The 12,819-nt window shown below is 40.0% G+C and overlaps 1 protein-coding gene across 1 annotated transcript; it reads left to right on the top strand.

Moving 5' to 3' along the window:
• znf592 (zinc finger protein 592) lies at positions 1 to 8,829 on the top strand. The gene is made up of 9 exons (XM_080760765.1): positions 1 to 127; positions 524 to 2,772; positions 2,907 to 3,085; positions 3,424 to 3,597; positions 3,736 to 3,895; positions 5,041 to 5,304; positions 6,096 to 6,208; positions 6,305 to 6,443; positions 6,597 to 8,829. Exons 2-9 carry the CDS (start codon positions 544 to 546, stop codon positions 7,095 to 7,097), a joined length of 3,759 nt encoding a protein of 1,252 aa, XP_080616891.1. The 5' UTR covers positions 1 to 127; positions 524 to 543; the 3' UTR covers positions 7,098 to 8,829.
• The last annotated feature ends 3,990 nt before the right edge of the window (positions 8,830 to 12,819 follow it).

Raw genomic sequence — 12,819 nt, 5'->3', positions numbered from 1 at the left:
AGGCGAAGAGGGAAGTCAGTAGAAACGACGTCAACGCCTGCATAGCTAACGCTAGCTGTCAGTGTCAACCTTAAACTAGTCCCAATATAGAATTCATTGGAGTTGCCCACTTAAAACGGGTCAGATGGTAAGCGTACAGTATTGCGTCGATTAGAGGCTTTAGCTATAGCTAACTTCATGACACATTTTAATGACAACACGTAGCTAGATTGCTAGCTTGCTTGTCGCTAACATTAGCTACTGGGATAACTTACATACAGCTAGCTAACGTTCCAAAACCAAAACAACTCAACTGCTCGTGTTGCGAGGCCTTGGGCAAGATTGTAAATTACACATACACACTGATCAGGCTTGCTAAAGTTAGCAAAGGTCAAAAACATGATCTGTTTTAATTACTTGGTAGTAGCTTTTGAGAAGATAGCTTGTTTTATGTCATCACAGCAACAATCTGAAGAATGCATGGCTGCTATCATAATGTAAGTGGGCAGATACAGTGACAGCTTATATTTTTGTCTCTCCCCAGGTTTTAGACAGGCCTCAAACATGGGTGACATGAAAACCCCAGATTTTGATGATCTTCTGGCTGCCTTTGACATTCCAGATGCCACTGGGCTGGATGCCAAAGAGAGCCATGAGGAGACAGAGAGTCAGCTGAAACACACTGGCATATGCCTGGATGATGTCTTACTGGCTCACCATGCTGCCACTACAGCAGACATCCCTGTTGTGAGTGTTATTGTCAAAAACACAAGTCGCCAGGAGTCTCTGGAGGGTTTTGGTGACGGGACGCATTTGGTCCCCGTCCCTCCATTGCAAAATGGATACAGGGGGCTGGAGACATTGGTCGACTCCAGTGAGTTGCCTAGCAGTGGCTTTTCCAAGTCGTTTGCGTCTACACTGAATGGGGATACCTCCGGAGAACTGCTAGCTAAGGCACCCATTCAGCATAAACCTGAAGCAACACCACTCTTTTCACAATCCTTTTCTCAGTTTAGTCCCATCTCTAGTCCTGAATCTGAAGACACTCACAGTAGTAGAGTTGACAGCTGTCAAAAACAAGAAAGACCCTACTTCCCAGATCCTTCAGTTTTGATGGAACCTTCCTTGTCAGACAAACAGAAAACAATGTCCCTCAGCATGTTTGATGGTTGCTCTGAGGAGAGTGACACTTGCGAGAACACCCTGAGCAATATAACAGAATCCACCAAAACGGAACATACACTGACTGAGGAGCCTTCCGAAAGTTACAACGGTGACAAAATTGACAGTGTACTGCCTCCTCCAAATGACCCAAAACAAATCAAGACCAACTGTGATACAGCTGCTAAGCCGGATATGACCACCACTCAATCATATGTCAAAACGCAGACATCTTCTTGCCTTGAGGCGCTCGTGGCTCTGAATACTGGAAAGGATCACAGTGAGCAAAATAATCTTAGAGAGTCATCAGTGGTTCATAGTGACTCCATAAAGGCCAGTCCCAAGGTGCCTACATCACCTCGAAGTCCCAGGAGTCCTCTGGAAGCCGTGAAGCGGCTGACGAAACTCTCTGACAGTCCTGTAAGCATATACAGTGATAGCAGTGGTAAGGCCTCACCCGCAATGGCCTCTGGTTCACCCCCTGCCATACCCAGGGTCAGAATTAAGACCATCAAAACCACGTCTGGGCAGATCAAGCGCACAGTCACCAGTGTGTTGCCTGATTCAGAGGCGGATGAAGATCAGTCGGTCTATGAGTCCTCTCCGTCTCAGAGTATGATCAGTGAGGATTCTTTCTGCAATATGTCTCCTTGTCATTCTCAAAATGTGGCTAGTGATATCACTGTTGGAATGCCTGTTAAATGTGCTCCAGTTGGTACTCTTCCATCAAACGTTTTACACAGTAATTCAGAGGGACACCCTAAGAAGCCAAGCCTGAAGCAATCCCCATCCATTTTCCATAGCGCTAGTGGCCCTGTCGAAAGATCTTTTGCACAGCAAGGTCAGAAACCGAAGAGAATTCCATCAGCCCCAACGGGGCACGCTACAAATACGAACTTCCTTCCCAAAGCAATGCACTTGGCCAACTTAAACCTGGTCCCTCACAGTGTGGCTGCCTCAGTTGCGGCACGCTCCACGGCACATCAACAGAGTCAACCTGCGCTCTCCTCGTCTACAGTGTACAGCACTGTCCCACTTGTGCATCAGGTTAAGACACCCAGCCCTCATCCAAACACCTCCTTTCCCAACACGGCAGCAGGAACCTTAAACAGACTGTTGAACAATGCTAACCCTGTGCCTACGTATGTGCCTAACCTGAATCCTCCCCCAGAGAGCAACATCAGCCTTCCGCCCCGTGGATACTGCTGCCTTGAGTGTGGAGACTCCTTCGGGGTGGAAAGGAGTCTCATGCACCACTATGGCAGAAGAAGCGTCCACATTGAAGTAGCGTGTACCCACTGTGCAAAGACACTGGTGTTCTTTAACAAGTGTGCCTTGCTGGCGCATGCCCGGGAGCACAAGACTAAAGGGACAGTGATGCAGTGCACGCAGCTCTTCATGAAACCCATTGCAGAGGAACAAATGTTTGTACCCTTGAGCACAGGATCATTAGTGAATGCGGACATGCGTGTTTTACCATCACCCTCACCTAAAAGCCAACCAGTTATGCCCCTCTATCCAGACAATGTCATCCGGCATCGGCTACGCTGCCTGGAGTGTAACAAGCAATTATCAGACTACAGAGCACTTGCAGGCCATTACCAGAGGTTGTCAGAAGATCTGGAAGGGCTGGCAAGTAGATATTATATTATAGCTATATGAAAGAAGAATAATGTCGATTTCAGATTTTGTGTGTATTTATTTATTTATTCGTGTGTGTGTGTGTGTGTGTGTGTTTTTTCTTCTTCTTAATTTATCACATCTAGATATGCAAGGTGTGTTCCATGCTATCACCCAACAAGTGCAGCTTCAAAGCCCACCAACGCCTTCATGCACACAAGTCTCCTTACTGCTGCCCAGAGTGTGGCGCGCTGAGTCGCTCTGCAGACATACAGAAGCATGTCAAGGAAAACTGTCTCCACTACACACGCAAGGCTTGGTACAAGTAAGTACTGCTACTACGGTTGGAAGTGAAACGAGTAATCCATTGACAAAAAATTTAGTATTTACTAAACAAATAATTGGTTTAGTGATGTATCATGAAAAATGTGTAATATGTCATTACAACTTCACCTAAATATGAACGCCTGTCTTCCATACTATAAAATTAAGAAGTAAAATAAAAAGGCAATATCAGGATTTCTATTTGCATTTATCATTTTGTTTTCTAAATGAAATTCATAGATGAAGAATCAAAACATATTATGGACTCTAGTGTCAGTGTAAGTGATTGAAGACAAAATGTGACTGAAAAAGCTATTGGCGTTCTCCCCTGTCCTTCAGGTGTCTTCACTGTGACGTGGTTTTTAAGACTGTTCAAGGTCAAAAGAATCACATTGAAGAAAAGCACTGTGATGTCTTTTACAAGTGTTCCATCTGTCCAGTTGCCTTCAAATCCTCTGACAGCTGTGACACCCATATACAAAATAAGCACGATACTAGCAAAACATCACCTCAGTAAGTTAACCTCTTGAATCTGCAATGGCAGCCCTGTTTAAAGTTTGACCTTTTTTCCTTTCGCAATATGTTTGGCACATATTCTGAATGACTTTTATTCTTTTACTGTCGGCATTATTGTTTTTCTCTTTCTTCCAGGTTAATCTTTAAGTGCTCTTGCGAGACAGTGTTCAAGAAAAAGCAGTTACTCTTTCAGCACTTCCATCAGAATGCCAGCAAGCGAGCTACTTGTGTATTCAAGTGTCCAGAGTGCTCTTCAGTTTTCCCCCAAAAGCAGGTGTTGATGCAACACTTCAAGGTTGGTCTTGCTTGTCTTTTTTCCCCCTTTTTTTGTTTTAATACACTGCAACAATTTCAAAATACAGAAATTGATAAAACACAAAATAGCCAGAGGCTTGTTTCCATTGTGGCTGTGGTCCATTTAAAATGGATGTATGTCTTTATTTGTCTTTATAAATTGAATACATAGGATCCTAATGGAATCAAGCCCCCAGGGCTTTTGTGTTATCCTTTTAGTATTATTGTATAACTGTACTGGTGTACTTTTTGCAAACTGTTAAAAGTATTCAATCAATCAAAAATCTAACAAAATCGTGAAGATAACAAACATAAAAGGCCAGGAATCTGCTTCTAAAAGACAGGTGCAAACAAATACTATATGGTATTAGGACGTTTTCAATTGCCCAAGAAAAAATAAATCCAGTTCTAGTTGCCGTTTTTGTTTCTGCTAACTATGGGGGAAATGGTTACGGTTGTAATGATGGCAGCAAATGGCGACTGACATCAGTACACTTTGTCACTTCCCCCATGACCCTCTCTTGACAATCTGTCAATGCTTCAGTATTTTTCGTTAACAAGTTTCATTCGTTCCCGTTGTATTTCGTCCTCTGAGCAAATGATGATCGCATTATTCTGATATAATCTTATAATCTGGCCCTTGGTATGCATATTATATAAAGAGTAAAACAGGACCTTATGTATACATTTTGTATAGACTAATCCACAGAGTTGCACTCTCGTTATTTCCACCGTTATGATTGCTTCTCTGTGTCTATACACTATGTAGTAGAACATAATTCAGTATATCTACACTTGAAAGTAAAGTATGTTTTTTGTGTTGGAGATGTAAGAAAGAAAGGTATTTTTTACATAATGTACGTATGTTATGGTCCTGCCATAGACGTCCCGTTGTACGAGAAAAGAAAAGTGCGGTATACTCAGTTTTGCACATGTACTCGTCTACAGTATGTACTTGTCGTCTTTATATTGCGCATTCTTCTTCATTGCACACACTATTACACTATGACTTTTTGTTAGTGAAACGGCAAACAGTTCTCTACTCGGGCATTAATAATGAAATAAAAAATCTAATCTCAAACGAATCATAGTACAGCAGTAATTATTACCTCTGTTTGTTTGTGCTGTCTGTTGTCTATTCTACAGAGCGTGCATGGTGGTATCTTCAGAGGGGAAGCGGAAAAGAACGGTAATCAGACGGACAGGACCACTCGGAACCAGGAGATTGTTTCCACAGCAGTCCATCAGCCCAATATTCCCAGCACCGCTAAACGCACAGACACGAACAGAAAGAGAGCAGAGGACAGCAAACCCCATGTGAAGCCTGCTGGCTGGACCTGCGGCGAGTGTCTCCAGACGTTCCCTGAGCGAGACTCCTATGTTTCTCACATGAAAAGTGACCATGGAAGGGTGAGCAGTTAGGGATACGCACATAATTCCGACTGAACATTAGTCCGACATGCGTCCCGCATGTCGGACATGCACTGCTCCCGTGCTTGCGGTTATGTTTAGGTTAGGGTTTGAGGTAGGTTGTCGGACCAATGACTAATCTGAACTAAGTACTGCACCCGAGCAGTTATGGATTCTCCATGATTTGACATTTGTATTTATTTGGGGTGCGTTTAAATATCTTGCCCTTAGAGTTAACTGAAGACCTATTGATGGTTGTTCACTTAGTTAATGAACTTTTCAAGCATGTGCACAAAACACACCATATTCACACGATCACATGGCAGATGATCAAGAACAAAATGTGAATAAAGTATCTATTATTACTCTATATTGTTATTTATGTATGGGGTGGCTGTGGCTCAGGAGGTAGAGCAGATCGTCCAAAGATCCGTGGGTCGGCGGTTCGAATCCCGGCTCCTCCTGTCTACATGTTGAAGTGTCCTTGAGCAAGACACTGAACCCCACATTGCCTCCAATGAGTCCGTCGGTGCTAGCTTGCCACCATTGGGGTGTGAATGTGGGAAGTGAGGACGCTGGCGTTGACCTGCTTCACCTCCCAATGTATGAATGAATGGACCATTGTAAAGCGCTTTGAGTAAGCACGTAGTGCATAGAAAGGCACTATAAAAATTAAAAATGCAATCTATTATTATTATTATGTATAAAAGTACAGTAGATGTTGGGAACAGCCTGGGCATTTTTCTGTATAGCGTCTGTGAAGCCAACTGTGTATATATCCTTTTTTATAGTCCATGAAGAGGTATCCGTGTCAACAGTGTGAGAGGTCTTTCAACTCTTCGACCAGTTTGAGAAGGCATATACGCAACGACCATGATGTTAAGAAGAAAACATACTCTTGTTGGTAAGACTTTTCATAAAATATGCAGTCTTTCAATATCTAAATCATTTTATGAAAATAGATTATTTATTGTCACGTGGTGTGCTTTTCATTCCCAAGGTATTGCACAGATACAAAGACCGTATTCAACACGGGTGTGCTGTTGAAGAACCACATAAGTCTAATGCACGGAATCAAAAACCCTGATTTAAGCTTAATGCCAAAAACGCCTATACAGGAATCTAACGTCTTGAGAGAGGTGATTTTTTTTCTTCTTCCATCTATATATTTCCTTTTTCTTTACATAGAAAACGACATGCATAAATACAGTAACCAGAAAACAACATGCATAATTAAAGTAGCATCAGTATTTGTTTTCATTCTCGAAATGGTGTCTTGTTTGTTTTAACAGGGACTGGGCACAAAAAGACCTGCCAGACCTACAGACACCCAAAGCGAGAGGCAAGGTCCTGCCGTCAGTCAAGACGTTTCTTCGGCCAAACGTCCGAAGGCTTCGTTTCGTTGTTCAAAGTGTGGCTTCACCACAGAGCACAGCACTCAGTTCCAGGAGCACATACCTCAGCATAAGACCGACGAGAACACTCCTCAGTGCCTTCACTGTGGACTATGCTTCACATCCCCAATATCACTTAACAGACACCTTTACATTGTACACAAAGTAAAAGAGTCGGAGGAAGACGTGCAGCCCCGGTCCTCTGTGGAGGAACCAGAGATTGGAGGGGGGGTGCAACATGCACCAGCATCTGAGGTTGATTCAGTGAATAGATCCCGGTGCTCAGATGATGCATATCGGGCAGAGGAGAAATCATCCGTACCACACTGTGATGGCAACTTGGACTGTCATTTAAAACCCAGCTCAAAAGCTCAAACACAGGAAGTCTGTCTCCAGTAGGCAGAGCAAAGCTGCTTCAATATCTCCCCTTTTTTATTACAGTGTATGTGACGATGACGTACAATTCTCGCTTTGAAGCGGTACTTGTGATGCTTTGGCCAGATGTCATGATTCAAATACACTCCTACATTACTGAAAGGCAGTATTTTTGAAAAGATAAGATGTTCATATTTTAGCATCACATATTTATTTTGAAACGCTCCTGCATGTTTGTTTTCTATAGACTATCCCTTGAAGAGCCTTTGGGACACACTCACAATCTTAGAACCATAGATCTTTAGTAGTATTTTGTTTCTAATTGTTGCATCCACCCAAACAAGATACTCAGGAATGTCTTCTTTTTGTTAGGCCTAGTATTGACTGACTGATGTAACAGAAGGGAGGGGATGGATTTTAACAATGTTATCAACAGCCATCCAATTACTGTAAATTACTAATGTTAAAAGCATTATTTATTGCAAAACAGAATTTTAATACCTGAATAAAAATGTATACCTGAATAGAATTCAGGTTGACGAATGCAATACTAATGAAGTACAAATGTATTGCACCCATAAGCATTTTTAATATATTTATTTACACACATTAATGGTCAGCATTTAAACAAAATGTGGTATATGTCCAAAACATAGTTTTACATTCATATATATATATAAAACAGTTAACCAAAAAAGCCATCTATTGTTTTTTTATTGGTTTTTACTTTACTTAAGTTTCATTTGAATCCTTACACAATTTATTTGTATTTTACATATCTAAATGTGTTTCTATCATGTGATTAATGTAAATGTATAGTATTTTTGGTTGCTTGTCATTCTGGAGCCGGTGTAATTTGTGTTCTGTTAACCATTAGATAATGCAGAGGTATTGGAAATGTGGCACAGCGGTGATTGAGAATACCTCTTGAATAGTTTGTTCAAGCAAGTGAAAGGACATTATCGAGATCAGGGTACTTTAATTTTTTTTTTTTTAAGAATTAGGAGCAGGTGCTATGAAGTGAAGGCTGATGACATGTTTGAATGCATGTTTTAGAAACCAGGGCCTGTAGTTAGGAAGCCTTTACGAAAATGGGAAACCACTCGTCTCGGAACACTGGTTAGGTTATACAATCGTACAAGGACTATGCATGTGAATTTAGAGGAAACTTGGTCTCTGGTCAGCAGTTGTATTCTCGGGTGCTTCACGAATGCAGACCCTGGTTTGTATAATAGTCTGTCGTGTTGTTTGGGATTTGGGGCTTTTCCTACCTCCACAGTCAATGTCAGTGATTGTTATACTTGATGTGGCTTTGACGAGGCAGGTTAATTTAGTGCAATGTAAGAAGAAAAAATAGTATATATTGTATATTATATCCCACATTCAATTTCATAAATTATTTTGGGAATGATATTAATATATGGTCATATTGACTTGATTATCAAGTGAACTTTCTATTTAAGTGCTTTATGAGTGGTTTATTGTCTGTAAGACTAAACATCTGTCCTTAAATCACCATATGGCCACTGTGAAAAGTGCAGAGGCCAAAATGAAATGTAATTTGTTTCTTTTTTTATAATGCTTGTTGAGAGACATTTGTACTTTTGATACTGTGTACAGTAAGAACAGTAAATTAATATGTGTACATACATTAGCTTAATTGATTTGCAGCATTTTATAAAGCCCTTACACCTATTCAGCATGCAGTGGCCTTTGTGCCTTGCTGTTATGTTTACTTCAAATTCAAAATAAATTGGTGCAATAAAATGGTGGTGTCCTTGTCTTCAGTTTCAAATGTTTTAGTAATTAGCTCAAATGCCAGGGAACCACATGATGCCAAAGCATGATTATTATTCTTTGTCGAGATGGCATTTGTGGATGGGAATTCTTTGTATTGCACTGCAGATACGTACATGCTTTGAAGTGGCCACCGCCAGTTACATCATCACATAAGGGACCAATCCCTGGTGGGTGATTTCATCCTATTAGAATATTAAGCCCATCCCTTCTCAGTATAACTGCCAGGCTCTGGAGTAGCAGATGGGCAAAGAGATTGAAATCCTGGAGGAATCCACCAGCATCTAATTGAATAATAATACATACAGTATAAGGGATGAGTGGACCATTGTCAGGGATTTGCAGAACTGGATTTCTGTCTTCCTTCATTCTAATCTCATACATTGCTATGACGTCTTCAATGACTCTAGATTTAACAGAACTCCGAAACAAAGTTTCAAAGATCAAAGTGAACCCGAGGGGAAATCTATGGGCAACAGGTAAAGTCATTTATTTTTTTGTTTGTTTATTATATATTTTTTATTTTTCTCCTAATTATTCACATTGAAATGATGAACTTTATTCTGTAAGGTCACTTCATGGGCAAGAAAAGTGTTGTGGACAGCACTATTTCGGAGTCCTTGTTGGGAAATGTTGATCTACCCGGTAAAGTGGAAGCTGTCATGCCATCACATAAAGCAGAGGACCTGAGGGAGATGATCTTTGAGCTGTTAAAAATTGCTCTACATGCTCAACACAAACAGGGCTTGGACATGTTAGTATAATTTATATCATTGATATGATCTATAATAATATGCCATTCATAAAGATAATATAAATGTGTTTCCAAGTGTATGTGTTTTTGTGTGTACATCAACATAAACTATCTTATATTATCTTTTCTCTTACAGCAAGCAGGATCCTGCATGAAGATTGAACAAGTTGATTAATTTATTTTATTTATTCTTTATTTTGGAATTACACTAGACTAGATGATAAGCCACATTTTTGAGGGGGTCCTCAATATATCTTTTGTGAAAAATGTAAGCTGAAATAAGTTAATGCAATAACTATTATTTATTCATTATTAATTATTTATTTGTAATGCAGCATAATTTTGTCAGTGATGGAAATTTTGATAAATGAAGATCGTGATTATCATTATCAATGATTTTTGATGTGTGTCTCTCTATGTGCTGAGTTTTGCTGAAAATGAGCACTTATGTTCAGCCCTGTGTAAATAAAGAACAAACAACAAAAAAGGTCCTGTATTCACTGCTTTGAGGTTTGATATCTAATGTTTGTGGTTCATTCATAATTTTTATTTTGATTTCTATCATGTAATAAATTGGTACAGAAAGCTATGCCTACTGGTCTCAATTTCTTTTGCTTATTTCACTGTTTTTGGACTCATTTATTACATTATGCAGTATATCCAAAGTAACAGTGCAATATTTAAAATGATTTGCCCAGATAGTGCCTTATGCCAAGCATCATATAAATAATATATTTGATGATAATGTTTGTTGTAAATGTAAATTATTTCAGGTTACCTTGATTAACAACATGCCCAGCTAGTGCAGTGAAGCATCTCTCAATATACTACTTTATCTGCTTTTAATAATACTCAAAAGTAACTATGCGACTTGGTTATCCACCCATGTATTGGTAAAATAAATTAAGGGCAGAAGAACAATGTTAAAGCAGGTAAAGCAGTTGTTCATGTGACACATGCTGCAGGACACACACATCGTAGCATTTAAATCATACGTTTTGTATTTGTCAGGATAATGCACTGACCCATCACAAAGATAATGATGCAACACCGTTGATCCAATCTACACCAAACTCGCCACAAACTGTTCAGGGCGTTCCCATGGCAATAGTCCCACCAGAGGCTATGGTGCATCTGTAGCCTATAACCGTGCAATTTGAAACAAGGCACAATCTCAAAAATCTCAGAATGTCCTCCCACACATGTCACGTGACACCTCACACACACTCACACAACTCTCTCATGTGAGTCAAGATGGCAAAGAGCTATGCAGAGCACGAGTGTCACTGTGGAATGGGCGGCACAGGTCTAGCTGAAAGTATGACAATAATAACATTATCAATTAATGTAGTAACTATATATTACTATCACATGAATAGTCAAGGGCCACATGCGTCAGGGCCCCCCAGGGGCCACAGGTACACAGACTCCAATCCACAGCAAACTAAAACATAGTCCTCTAGTCTAAACTTTAGACTATTCTAAATTTGCATATCTTAGATCTATTTAATCTGACTGATATCACCTGATATTTACCTGTGAATCACACACTGATGGCAGAGGAGTAGTGCACCTTGTCGTGACTACACTACTATCTGGGTACAAAAAGTGGTTTTCTGTCCCTTTGTCAGACTTTTGTCCATGGTGTCACTGTATACCTTCATGTTATATCATTATAAAGCCACTTGTACTAATGCAGTAGCTTGGGAAGCCGGTGTGCATATCAATGTTTGCTGTTTTGCCTATTTCTATTGGGGTCCTTTGTAATCAATTCATCAAAATGAATTAATTCCAGGCAAATGTCAATGCAAATGTCAATGCATAGAAGATGAGTGCTCCTGGAGATGTCATTGCAGTTCCAGGATCTACAGAAAGGATGTATTTAAATAATGTTTACTATTCTATAATGGACATTTGCTTTCAAAACAAAGTAGTTATAGTGACATAAATTGTTATTGGCCTGTTTGGTTTTTCTCCCCTTAATTTTGAAAACGTATCATGCTTTCATGTCTGTTTTCATCATATGTGCATAAATGCCATTTATATTATCATTCTAAAATATCATTTTATCATTGTCAGATTACATACGCATTATTTTGTATCTCAAAGCTAAGGCAGGCAACATCCAACTTCCAGTGGGAAGGCAAGGGCATGCTATACAAAAGACCAGACTTCCTAGCAGGGTAGATAAGCACATGTGCATCAAAGAGCAAATAATTAAATGTAATTCATTTGAAGGCAAACATCCTGATAGGTATTGCCTGTCAGTGCAATATATCGTGCATTTGGAAATTGGAATAAAATAAGTGTTGAATGAGAGTTGATCTGCTTTTGGCTACAGCCACACAACACATTTTAATTTAAAAACATATCTTAAAATGAAAACACATCCACAGCCACACAAAAATGTTAGATAAAATCATCTCCGTCCACACAGTTCTGAAAACACATATTACATTTGGCAGTCATTTGACAACAATACAATCAAGTAGCCTAGTCCCTTGAGAGAATAGAAAAATAAGTAAAAAAGAAAGGACACAAAGGTAGTAGGCTATTGTACATTATAGAGTCATAAAGATTGACCATTATCAGTACACAACATCTAGGTAACAAGGCAACATGCAGGAGCTAGACATGAATAGTCAGACCTACAGACTATCAAAAGTCATGACATGGAAAAATAAGTATAGACTAAGGTACAATTTACAAGATATAGGCTATACCAACTCAACTCCATATAAACCAGTGGTTCCCAAATAATTTAGATTATTTATTTATTTTCAAAAAGAAATTGCCAGTTAATTATGGTATGTGTGATAGGTGAGTTCCATTCACTGGAATGGAATAAAAAGTGACAGGCTTAATTTTTACTGGGGTCACAGGTCAAAAAAGTGCCGTTTCCAGACCAGAGTGGATGTCCTTTTGTGCGCGTTCGGAAATAGCGCACTGAGCCCACTGTGCAATGCAAACTAATAGGCGAGTGCGCTCGGGTGTGGTATTTCCATACTCTGGTGTGGACGCTGGACAAAAAACGGCTCTGCGTGTCAGCTGCCGGTCAGCTGGCCTGCGTACACCCCATAGAGTAGGGTACACCCTCCTCGATCCCCCACGTGGCACCGCCCCCCTTTGAACGTCGTCATCTAAAACGATTACTTCCGTGTTAAATAACTAACTACATCCGCCGCCATGCAAAGA

The sequence above is a fragment of the Protomyctophum bolini genome (assembly GCF_963924005.1).
Source record: "Protomyctophum bolini genome assembly, chromosome: 4".
Taxonomy (NCBI): domain Eukaryota; kingdom Metazoa; phylum Chordata; class Actinopteri; order Myctophiformes; family Myctophidae; genus Protomyctophum; species Protomyctophum bolini.
This window is presented reverse-complemented; position numbering and strand designations above follow the sequence as displayed.

Coding starts and splice junctions, on each gene's coding strand:
- znf592 (XM_080760765.1), top strand. CDS start 544: ATGGGTGACATGAAAACCCCAGATTTTGATGATCTTCTGGCTGCCTTT. Junction 3,086..3,423: donor ACACGCAAGGCTTGGTACAA/GTAAGTACTGCT, acceptor CCTGTCCTTCAG/GTGTCTTCACTGTGACGTGG. Junction 5,305..6,095: donor TGAAAAGTGACCATGGAAGG/GTGAGCAGTTAG, acceptor CCTTTTTTATAG/TCCATGAAGAGGTATCCGTG.